This window comes from Myotis daubentonii, chromosome 14 (genome assembly GCF_963259705.1).
Source record: "Myotis daubentonii chromosome 14, mMyoDau2.1, whole genome shotgun sequence".
Taxonomy (NCBI): domain Eukaryota; kingdom Metazoa; phylum Chordata; class Mammalia; order Chiroptera; family Vespertilionidae; genus Myotis; species Myotis daubentonii.
In genome coordinates, this window is record NC_081853.1 from 15,341,728 (window position 1) to 15,354,139 (window position 12,412).

The 12,412-nt window shown below is 51.1% G+C and overlaps 1 protein-coding gene across 2 annotated transcripts in view; it reads left to right on the plus strand.

Moving 5' to 3' along the window:
• Positions 1–12,412, plus strand: part of IL17RD (interleukin 17 receptor D) — a 67,984-nt gene that overhangs the window by 29,787 nt on the left and 25,785 nt on the right. For both annotated transcript variants that reach the window (XM_059663225.1, XM_059663226.1), the window contains exon 2: positions 11,865–11,922. In XM_059663225.1, coding sequence (XP_059519208.1) covers positions 11,865–11,922 — 58 coding nt within the window. The remainder of the gene's footprint in view (positions 1–11,864; positions 11,923–12,412) is intronic.

Here is a 12,412-nt window from a genome sequence, read left to right on the forward strand (position 1 = left end):
CGGGAAGCCTAATGGAGGGGTCAGGTGCATTGATTTCTGCCTGTTGCCTGGCTTTGTGAGTGGCGTTAACTTGCCTCAGCCCCATTGAAGAGGAACAGTAACCCACTGAGGCCATTTAGTCAGGGAGGAAGTGTGCTCCTGCTGCCGTTCGTTTGCCGTGTCTGCCTCGGCAGTACCGTCCCCACCAGGTCACACTCGCTGAGGTCCTCTCAGTACCTTCTCATTTACCTCTCCCCACCAATCATGCCAGGAGCCTGGAGAGGGGGTGCGGGGCCTTCCTTCTCCGGAACTCCGCGCCGCCGCCTCCACTCACGGGAACACTTATCTAAATCTGACATGGACCAAGACTGCGGCACTTCATTTTTATATCATTATTTTCCCTCCTTCTCAGAATGACATTGTAGCTGTCCAAGGAAATGAAAACAAAGCTGAATGCTTCTTCTTCTCCTTCTTCTTCTTCTTCTTCTTCTTCTTCTTCTTCTTCTTCTTCTTCTTCTTCTTCTTCTTCTTCTTCTTCTTCTTCTTTTTAACAGAGAGGAAGGGCGAGGGATAGAGAGTTGGAAACATCGATGAGAGAGAAACATCGATCAGCTAGCTGCCTCCTGCACACTCCCCACTGGGGATGTGCCCTCAACCAAGATATATGCCCTTGACCAGAATCGAACCTGGAACCCTTGAGTCCGCAGGCCGACTCTCTATCCACTGAGCCAAACCGGTTAGGGCCTGAATGCTTCTTGGCAAACACAATTATTTCCTGGCTTGAATCACACAGTGATTTAATTGGTATGTCATTGTGTGTTGTTTGCATGTGTGTGCTTTAATGGGAATTCCACGTGGTATCATTGGGAAATTAGGAAAAATAGAGTCTTCTAGATTTATTGCTTGTGGTTTAAGGGCAGACTGCTGGCTTCCATCCGAGGAGTGGGAGACCTGAAGGTGCAGGGATCATTAGTGCTGGGATAGATCCTTCCGATTGTCTGCTATTTTAAAACCGGTTTGGCAAACGGTAAAAATCAGAACCAATAGTGAGATGATTTTCCCTTTGAAACTTGTGAGGTTCATCAAAACAAACTTGTGGGGGACTTGGCATCGTGACAAGCGATGATGTCCTTTCTCTGTCTACCAACATTTTATTTGTGAAGCTGGAACTGGGTTTTGGAATGTCTGGAGAAGTCAAAGCCGAGGCCTGTTCATTTGGAAAATTGGAGTTTTCGATGATCCCGTAGCGGCTCTTGGGCAGGCAGATGTTTTTAGAGTGCATCCAAAACCCAACCCAGCTTTGTGTATGGACCACAAACACCGTCGCCTGCAGAGAGGGTATTGAACAGGAGTGGGAAGAGCAGCGGTTCTCTTGTCTTCTGGGTACTCTGTGTTCCTTTCCATTCTAGGACGGGAACAAAGGAATAAGAATTAGCCACATTGTTTATTTTTTAACGTGATTCAGTGAAACCGACTGCAGGCATGACATTTGTCACCTGTGATCTGAAAAGTGATAGCCTGCCTCTTAATGGATTCATGTGCTTAACAGCAGAAGTAGTTGCCTTTTATATAGCTGCTTTGTAAGCCTCATGAGCCCCAACATCTTGAACAAAATGTTCATTACTGAGTTGTAACAAATACGACCTATAAAGGATTACGGTTGAGTCATTAATCTAGAGTTTTTATTTAAAACAGATTTTACTCCCAACCACCTCGCTCCGCCATTTGTTTGAATTTTGTTTTTAATTGCCAGGGTTTCCCTCGGATCACTAACCCACTCTCCACGTCTTTCTACAAACCTGCTGTGAAGCTACCCAGCTGTTGACAAGGCAGGCCCGGGCGAGGGGCCCGCATGGGTTTCACGGGCCCCGAAGCCTCCTGAGATACTGTGCAAACTCGCGTGGGTGCCCAGCTCTCACCAAATTCTCAAAAGAACCTGTGTCCCCAAATGAACAGCTAGCCGAGACCCTCTGTTGGAGGGATGCAGGGTGAATGAGAGGATTTCAGTGAGTGTGACCCTGGTGGGGACAGCCCTGCTGACAGGAGTGGTGACAGGGTTGCATATACTGCAGCTCCCACTCTCAGAGCTGATCAGTGTTCAGAAGTCTGGGGATAGCCCCAGGCCTCAGCACACCCTTCCATCTTGCGCTTCGGCCCGTGCGCACGTGTGGAGGGGACACCGGTGCTCATGGGCGCTGGGTGTCCCACAGCCTGGGACTGTGTTGTCCGAGCACCGTCACCTTTGTTTATCTTCACCCTCATGAATGCTGGACAGGCGACGGGGCCTTGGTAACCAGCCGGCACTCAGTACATGGGCGTGGCTGATGCTGGTGGGGGAATGACGAGGAAGTTAACTCGGGTTCTTGATGGTTTTCTCCAGTAACTCGGATTCCCACGAGCCTGGGAAAACCAAGACTGTTGCGAATTGCCCCTGAGTGTGTGGCGGGCTGGAGGAGAGGGGAGGTGGGGGTGGGGGGGGGGAGAGGCTTGTTGACATGCTTGTTAACATTAGAGGGTCTTTGACAAAGGAAGTCTAATGCCTTGCCCCGGTCAGCCGGCGATTGCCCCCCGGGGGCCCCGTTGTGCACAGGAAGTCAGACACTAATGATGTTAGCGAAGGGACAAAGGCACCCGGCCCGGGAAGGGCCTAATTGCTGTGTCCGGCTCCCAGGCGGCCAGCCTGAAGCTGGAGGGGGCTGGGCAGGATGCGCTAAGTGTTAACACCTGGAGCTGGAGCTCTGACTTCCTGGTGCTTTTTCTTTTTTCTTTTTTCTTTCTTTCTTCTGTGTGGCTGTGCACACACATAGATACACATGCACAAATCCGGCTGGATCGCAGAGGGACATTTTGGGATGTGGTATCTAAGAGACTAGATAGAAATGGCTCAAGCAGAAGGGCATACTGAGCCAGGGCAGGGCTGACAACCTGAGGCCTGAGCCTTCTCCAGGGGTCCAAGGGGCTTGGTGACTGTCACTTAATCTCTGCCTAGGCCAGTTCTCTCCTGGGAAAGGACACAGCTTGCAGATAGGCAGGTCCATAGTGGAAGGGTCGCTGTTGCTTGGGCTTGGAACAGTGGAGTCAGAACCGGTGGAGAATGCTCCGGGGGAAAGTGATGAGGGTCTTCATCACTATTTTGCTCGAGCCGGGGTCTCAGGGAGGTAGGACTCTGGCAGGATGACGAGTGATGGGGGCACCTGCCAGCACCTGAGGGGAGTTAGGTTGCAGATGTGTGTATCTGAATTCGCACCTGGAAGAGTCTGTTGGAGGGATTGCAGCCTAGGAGAGCCCACACGCACCCCCTCGTTACTAAGTGGGGTCTCTGGATGCTTCATGTCCAAAAGTGGCTTTGGACCTGGGGCCTGTGAAGCCCCCGATGGCCTCGGGGCGCTCTGGGAATGCCCCCCAATTGTGTAAGGGACGTTGCTGGGGAAATTGGATAAGGAATATCTCACAGGGCTCACCTATGGGTTCTAGGAACCCTTTCCCCTTCACAACAACAGGGTCATCAACAATTAAACGTGCACACCCCCTGCCTTGGCTGTACCCCTGTTGGGATGACATCGGGGGCTCATTTCCGGACCCAGGGCCCTGCACCGGGGTTCCTCCCGCCGGCGGGCAGTGGGGGACGCTTTGTGCGCAGGTGGATTCACTTGGATTTCTGCAGCCGGGGAACAAGAGAGTTTAAAAAGGATCCTTGAAGCCTGTCTCCCTCCTAGAGGAAGGGGGGTGAGCCACAAATAACTTTTGAAAAGGGGCCTAATGTTGACTTGCTGCTTCCCACTGTTATTTTAAGGAGGCCTTTCTGTACAGGACCACCATGTGGACAGAAATAATAGGCTGACAGAAGGGGTCGCCTCGCTTTCTAGCGTAGCCTGTGATGTTCCGATTAGCACTAAAACCTAAAAGGGCGGACTTCCATAATTTCAAAATACGTGAAATCCACCTTGAAGGAAGCACATGTGCTGGCTGGAGGAGGCTGGGTCCCCATGGCAACATCACAATCCCCCATGTCTGCAGGCGTTTGTGCTGTAGAAGCAGAATTCCAGATGTGATACAGTATCTGGAGACTCCGTCCCGGGGCCTCGGAACCGGTATTTGAAGTCGGCACAATCCAGCCCGCACTCTGTGTGGTCCTAAGGCTCTTTATTAGTAATTTTGTTGTGATCCGGACATTTCCTCTGAGCTTAGGCATAACAAGCATGCTTACAGCTTTACGTTTTCCTCCATTGTTAATCACTGTTTTGCCCTCTGGAGCGAAGTCTTTGTGACGACCTTCCGCGGCTAAGCGAGAGGAGCAGGGAGCTGTTTTCCCCGGGAGGGTGGGTGTTGGGATGGCTGGTTGTTCTCTTCCCACCCGGTATTTACAGAAAAGCCGGCTAATCCGTCCGTGAGTTGTCTGTGTGCGTTTGAAACTGCAGATGGCTGCCTGTTACCTTTAGATGCCAGTTCTCTGACATGCGGTTCTCATTTGCGTGGGATGGGCGTGGCGTGTGCAGCGGAGGGGAAAGGTCTGGCTCTCCGTCCAGAGGCATGTTTTATGGCTTGCTTTTAACGTTTTGAGGATTGGGAGAGTGGAACAATCCTGTCCATTTGTGAGGATCAGCCACAGGAGGACGCACAGCCCAGATCCTTAACAGACTAATTGGACAAAGCACTGGGCTTTTGCTCCGTGAAAACCAAGGAGGCGGCAGAGCTTTGTTTTGTTTTTACACACAGGGGAAAAGTCAGCGTGTGTGTGTGTGTGTGTGTGTGTGTGTGTGTGCGCGCGCGCTTGCTTGCTTGCTTGCTTTAACTTCATGTGCATGTTCCCATGGCAAAGCAATACAAAAATCATAAAGCCTGGAGCAGGGGAGGGCATTTTAAAATACATTAAATTCCATTTAGGCCAACACCATGTGGAAGAGTTGCTATCATATTGTAACATACACATGTATCAAGTTTTGCATGCCTTAAACTTATACAATGTTATATGTCAATCAGATCTCAACTGAAAAATAAAAGAGAGCAAAGTTGCTCTCTGAGAAACAACTCCTAAAAGCCTGAACACATCTTTAGCGTCAGTGAATGGGCTTCCTGGCGGGGTGGGGGTGGGGTGGGGGCGGGCTAGGGAAAGCGGCTCAGCTGAAGACCGGAGCTCTCAGTTTGATAAGCAGGACACATGGTAACTTGGCATCGGTCGGCTCCATGTTAGAGCTCAGAAACAATTGTCCCTTCAGCTTTCCTGTGGGGAGCGTGAAATTAGGAACATGTGTGTGCTGATTAGCAACATGTCAGAGATGAATCATGATTACCGCTTTGGTCTGGTGCACAGGCGATGCTGTGGAGCAGTGATTTCCTACCTCCTTGAGCAAATCTCTCTAATTAGCTTAAGATCTCTGGGTCTTTGGGGGCCGACGTGGTAATTGCTGGTGGGAACCCACCGGCACTCCCCCAGAGCTTGTGTGTTCCCCACTAGACATCCAAGACCTCCCCTCCCCAAATCAGACAGCTGGCTGGCACCCTCGTGTCTGAAACTGGTTGCATCTAGATGGGGAGTGAGAGAGAACAGCTCCCCGGAATGTGGAGCGAATATCTTGAATAGATCCAGGCGCAAGCTGGCTCTGTGATTTATTTTCCTTGTGTTTTGGGTTTGCCAGCATTCTCCTCGGCTTACATCACCTGGGGCTTCTCTGCCTTTGCTGACTTTTTTTTTTTTAAGTTAAAGGTTTGAACCAAAGTAAGTGGGATCTGTCTTCGTTTATGAAACCATCTGAACCTGCATGGAATAAATTGACCCCATGGTCTGCTTCTTGCCCTCACCATGTCCACTGGTCATAGGCTGTTCTTTTTAAGCCTCACAGAGCTGTCTGTCTTTTTAATCTTCTTGGCACACTGGAAACCCAAGATGGGGAAACTGTTATGGAAAATAGAGAGAACCGGCCGTAGTTTTCATTAGTTACTTAGTGTACCTGTGAAAAACCCATCCTTTCCAGCTCCTCCGAATGTCTTTCTATACCTTTCACCCAAAGTCCATTCCCTAAAACATTACCAGCTTTCTGGAAGTTCCTTAGTTGGCTTGAGAGCCAGCCATCTTGGTTAAGCCTCACTGTTCGGCCTGCCTTCCATTGGAATAGGGGGCGCTATACCTAGCACAGTCCTTTTCAAAATGCACCTTTTCCAAAATGGCAGTTCAGCTGTTTTGGAGCCGGGTGGGTAACTAGCTCTGGGAAGCTGGGGTCTTAATGGCCCAGCATCTGCAAGGGCCGCTCAGGAAATTGGCCGCCTGGTGGCCCCTGGAGGTGCTGCTGGCTGCTCCGTGGGATCCCGCCCGTGGCTGTCTGTGTCCAGGTCTTTGCTTCTGCCATATGGGTGGAGCATGGTGTAGGTTTTTGCCTTTTGAGTTTTATTCCTTTAGAGCACTTAAGGGCTATCCTTTCCCCCCCTCTCCTTCCTGAGTAAAAGATGTTTTCTCCATTATGTTCCCGTTCCCGTAGTGTTCGTAGCAGAGCTCCAGGCACCTGGGGCTTGCTTCTTTAGCTCCCACTGGAGCAAATTAAAAACGGCCGCGAGTGCGGCAAACAGGGGTGGTTAATGAACTAAGGCTGTGACACCCTGCGGCCACAGCGCTGGCATTTATAGTTTTTCAGTAACAGGCAACAAACAAGTATTAGTAATTGTCAGCTTATTAAATATCAAAACGGGTGTAGTAGCTAAAAGCTTGGAATGGTTTCCTGAAGAATAACTTCCAAAGCTGTTGACCAGCTTTATAAGTTGCCTTATCTGTGTTTTTAGTGTGGGCCTGGATTCTGAGCCCATAAATCACCCTGTCATACCAAGCTTGCTGCTCCTGGGTTCTCTGTGCGCATTCTCTGGCTCGACCAAGCATTCATTAATTCAGACAGAAAACTAATATTTACCAAGGGCTGACTCTGTGCCAGGCCAGGGACTGTGGGGCAGGCTCGGGGGCGGGGAGGGGGGACGGTGGGCACAGGGAGCTGTTCTGGTCACTTTGCCTTTTGCCTTCAGTCTCTCCCTATCCGGCCCAATCTGAGCACTTCTGAGCACTTGTCAGCGATGGAGTCACTGTGTCGCCCAGTTCCCACCAAGACCATTAGCAGAACACATTGGTTGGCCTGGTAGTTAGTGCTTTCTGCCACCTGTCCGCCTGTCTCTTTTCCCACAATACCGCCAAGGTCTGGAGGCTGGAGACAGATCATCCCTGAAGATGCCACTTCCTGTGAGCATTCCCCCGGCTGCCTCGTGTATCCCCTGATAGGGGATACTTTCACAATGTTGATGAGGGCAGGAATCTTCGCAGGAATGGAGACATAACCATTTCAAGATGTGTCAGATGCTGTGCAGAGCGCTGGATATGTGTCATCACTCATAGCCCCCATACCAACCCTTTCCAGGAAGTTGTAGTCAAACACTTCATAGCTCAGGGAAAGGAGGCCCCGGAAGGTTCAGCAGCTCGCCCAGGGTCACGCCGCTGCAGAATCGCACCGACTTGAACACACATCTGTGCAACTCCCAAAGCCCACTCTTCACCACTCTGCTGCCACAGACAAGCCGCTGGCCCCCGAAGCCTGTATCTAGGATGGCACCGTCTCGGCAGCAGCTCTGACAGACGGTGTTCGTGTCTGCCTGCAGCCGGGGTGGGAGGGAGTGCAGTGACAAGTGATGGGTTTGCTTGTGGGTGTGGGCGGCAGGGGGAGAATGACAGCTCATGGCGTGTGTGACATCGAAATCCATTTCATTCATATGGCAGCTGAAATTCTATGTGTATTAGCTTTGAATTGCTGCTGTAATACATGCCCACACATTCGGTGGCTTACACAGCACACATGCATCCTCGTAAAAAGGTTCTGAAGTCAGAATTCCAAAAGGAGCATTGTGGGGCTGAAACCCAGGTGCTGCAGGGCTGGCTCCTCCTGGGCGCGCTGGGCGAACCACCGCCCGCCTTTTCCCGCACACCTGCAGCCGCGGCCTTCCTTGGCTTATTGGCCCTTCCTCCTCCATCTTCAGAGCCAGCCGCGTAGCATCTTTAGGTCAGCGTCTGTCTGTCTCTGCCTCCTGCTCCCATGATCACATCTCCTCCTGACTCGGACCTTCCTCCTCCCTTTTATGAGGACCCTCGTGATTACCTGGGCCCGCCTGGATAATCCAGAATAAGCTCCTCAACCCGGATCCTTAAAATTAGTGACGTAGTTCTTTTCGCTGCGTAAAGTAACACAGGTTCAATGTGGGATTACACCGGTGATGGCGAACCTATGACACGCGTGTCAGAGGTGACATGCGAACTCATTGTTTTGGTTGATTTTTCTTTGTTAAATGGCATTTAAATATATAAAATAAATATCAAAAATATAACTCTCTGTTTTACTATGGTTGCAAATATCAAAAAATTTCTATATGTGACACGGCACCAGAGTTAAGTTAGGGTTTTTCAAAATGCTGACACGCCGAGCTCAAAAGGTTCGCCATCACTGGATTACACTGTGGGCATGTTTGGGGGTGCTGTTATTCTGTGTCCCTCAAAGTGTGAAGAAAGCAGCCGGGCTCTCTGGGCTGGCTAGGCACACCGTTTCTCAGGCTTCCGAGGGCTCTGGAGCAGTGCAAGCGAGTTTTGGGTGTGAGCTGAGGGCAGCCCGGTGGACCATCGTCCGATGCATATCCTGAGAAGCCAGGCCCTCTGTCACTTGCAGGAGGGAATGGTCTTCACAGCACATGCAAGAGCTGGTACCTGCGGTGGTGTCCTTGCTTCCAAACTGCACGACCCAGCTTGGGTGGCCACAGGGCCTCTTGGCATCTGATTTCCTGTGGAATTAGAATGACCATTTTATATCTACATCGGCAGTGAAATTACTGTGCTCACATCAAGTGAGCATACCGGCTGACTGATGATCGGGAACACAGTGTGATAGCGGCTGTGCTGAGGTGGGAAGCCACGGGGGAGCGGGGTTTGGGGGGCAGGAAGGGCATTCTGGGAATAGGGAAGAGCCCGAGAATGTGCTGAGCTGCAGTGCTGTGCCCAGAGGGGTTTGGAAGAAGATAGAGAGGAGCAACATGCCAGGGATGGCTTAGGAGGCAGCGAGCCTGTGTTGGGCCGGGAGCAAAGGGAGGAGGGCAGATTTGCACATGAGGAGAGCACCCTGGTGGCCAAAGTCCCTTGAGGTCAGGCAGGACCCAAGTCTAGTTCAGGGCCAAGTGCTCAGCCCATCAGGGTCAAGGTGGAAAGTTCAGTGGGTAGTGAATGGATGCCACATGCAGCCAGTTCATGTGGAACAGCTCCACACATCGTCACAGAGAACTTATTTGGAGAGATTTAGGTTCTCGAATGAAGGACACAGCACATCTCACTTGGGCTCCTTCCCACAATGCATTGCTCATTGCCAGTGCCTGATAATGATCTGTTAAAACCATGTTGCAATAGAAATACAGGGGGACAAGAAAAGAATGAAAAGCTGACCGAGTCCTACAAGTAAGGTGATTGGTCACCAGAGTCCTATGCACCGTGGAGCAGGCTGTTAAACAGATGTGTTCCCCTTTCGAAAAGTGCTTTCTCTGCATGGCTTCACAAGGTCCTCCTTACACCCCCTCCCAGGGCAGGTCACGCAAACTCCTTTTTTAAAAAAAAATGTTTTTATTGGTTTTTAAAGAGAGAGGAAGGGAGAGGGATAGAGAGATGGAAACATCGATGAGAGATTAACATCATCTATCAGCTGCCTCCTGCACGCCCCGCTGCTGGGGATCGAGCCCACAGTCCAGGCATGTGCCCCGACTGGGAATTGAACCATGATTTCTTGGTTTCTGGATTAACACTCAAGCACTGAGCCACACTGGCCGTGCCATGCAGACTCCTCTTCGTAAAAAACAGTTGAGGAAACTGGGCCCCCTGGGGTGAAGTGGGTTGCCTTTGGTATCAGCTGGAGGATGAAGGACTAAGGAACGTGCTGTGGGCCCCAAATTGCATTTTTGTTTCCCTCCCATGGCGCTGCCTTTTTCTCTCCTTTCTAGCTCAGTTCTCCTTCCCTCCTCTAAGCTCCCGGTATGGGTCCTATTCTTGGTTCATCCTTACGGAGGCGCTGCCTGTGGTATTTCATACACTGTGTGCTTCTTTATGGCTCTTTCCCCCGCTACATGTATCTTACATGCCATTGACACAGAGCTCTTGGAGGGCTGGGTGATGAGATTTGCCTGTGTGCCCTGCATGTGATCCACGTCAGTCACTCTTCTTTGGAAGAATGAGCTACTTGGCTCCTCAGGGCAGGGACAGTGGCTGCTTTGCTCACCACTGGCCCTAGCATAGTGTCCGGCCCTTAACAGATGGTGAGTAAGCGTGTCCGGGATGTAAGGGAGGAGAAGGCTGTGGTTTGTGTTCTTGGGCATTACTGAGGGCTGTGGCAGGCTTTGTCTCCTGACCTCCTGCCTGGTTCTGTCTCCTGATCTCTGGTCTTGGCCATCTGGGGGTTGGGTGTCCTCCAGTTGCACAGACTGGCCTCATCTCTAAGCAGCGATGGCAGAGTTTAGGCTTTTAATAAGGTAACCGCACTTTCCAAAGTGTTCTAGGTGAGAAATTCTGGGATCTTGTGTTTGTGGGGGAAGGGAGGATGGGAAAGGAAAGCTGGAGGAGGAGGGTGACAGGGAGAAGGGGAGCCCCAGGAGGTCGTGGGCTGGTACGTCTTGTTGATTTAGATTTTCTGTGACTGCTCACTCCTCATTTTAATTAGAACTGTGTGTGTGTGTGTGTGTGTGTGTGTGTGTGTGTGTCCGTCTGTCCCTTTCTGCACAGCTGTGCTTTCCCAGGGTCCACGTTTATCTGAGCTCAGGGATATAGTTTCAGCGGGCGTGCCTGGCTTCGGCGTAAGCGGTGTGAGCATGCCTGTAGCATATGCCTGTGCTGGGGCTGCGGTCGGAGACCCTGGGCTCCACCAGAAGTGTTCTGCACTTTGTGTCTTGGTGTAACAATCGCCCATTAAATACCGGGCTGCCAGCATATGGTCTTCCCCACAACTCTCTCATGGAGTGGAAACTTCAGCTGTGTGGTGAAAATATTTTCCCATCACTTAGCATCTCAGCATTAACATGTTTGGGAGAATTCTGTAGTTAATGCCTGAGTGGCACATTTGCAGATCATTACAGAAACGGTTAGGCCAGAGTCGGCAGAGCTGTAGCTCCTCTTTCCCGTGGTGGATAAGTGGTGGGTTAGGGAGAGGCGGGGCGACAGGAGGATTCCGGGGCTCCCCCTGCGGATGCTGTAATTAAAGTGGGAAGTCTGGTGGAGTTGTTATCCCTGCTGCTAAGAATGCAGATGGCCAACAGCCACATCACCAAGAGTTAGAGCTAGACCTTTTAAAGTCTTTTTTCTTTTTCTTTTATAACCCACCCTATATATTCCAAGCAAAGGTATGGATGCAGAAAAGAATTTTCTCATTAAAAGTAACAGCTTGTTCCCACACTCATTCCTGGTCTTGGAATGAGAAACCTGTTTCCTTAGACTTGAGGAATTGCCTATCTGTCGTGGCTTAATAGAGCTTTTGGACGAGTGTCTGGTAGGTGACTCTATAACCAATCAGTGCTTTATAACCAACTGGGAGGGCTCCAGCTGGCAACTCATGTCTCTCCCAGTTTTACTGTTAATGAATTATGATTTAAGCCTCAAACGGAGAACAGCCTGCTCCTATTGTCTTAGGGGAAGTGAGTGCTCATGGTCCCCACGGCCCACAGTTTGGAATCTCCTGGGTCGGAGGGAGTTGGGCAGCCAGAGGGGCCCGGTGCTGGGAAAGAGTGAGGACGGGCATGACCCCGGGTCTCTGTGGTCATGTGTGTGTTTTGACTCCATGGGGATCGGTGCCGGAAAAGCAAATTGGCTTCCCTCCTCATCATGTTTTCTTGTTTTCCCGCAGGGAGTGGGGCCGGCCAGCAGAAACAGTGGGCTGCACAACATCACCTTCAGATATGACAGTAAGTAACTGGCTTGACCTCTGAAGAATGGAGGCCTGTGAGTGATCTGAGGCTTACACGGTTGCACTTAATCAAGGACCCTGCAGGGCCTGGGGTTAAGGAATCTTTTGAACCCGCTCAGGTTTGTCAGCAGAGCGAAAGCAGCTCAGTCTCAACTAAGCCACTCAGGACTTTGGGACGGCTCAAGCGTCCTCTGTGGTGTTTGGAGAAGCTGTGTATGGAGGCTTCCCCCGATTGCCTGAGGATGTGGCCGTGTCCTTAAGAACAAAGGCAGCTGTCTGTAGGGTCCCGCAGGGGACATGTGAGCAGGGCTGCCCGGTGCAGGATGCTGGGAGTGGTAGGGGCTGTGGCACCGATGGCACTGTCCCCTCAGAGGGCACTGGCTCCTCCTGCCAGCCGCTGTGGCCTTGAGGAATTCCCCCTGAGGAGAGCCAGAAGTGATTTCCAAGAAGAGTGGGAGATTTGCATGTTTTTATGAACATTTTTTAAT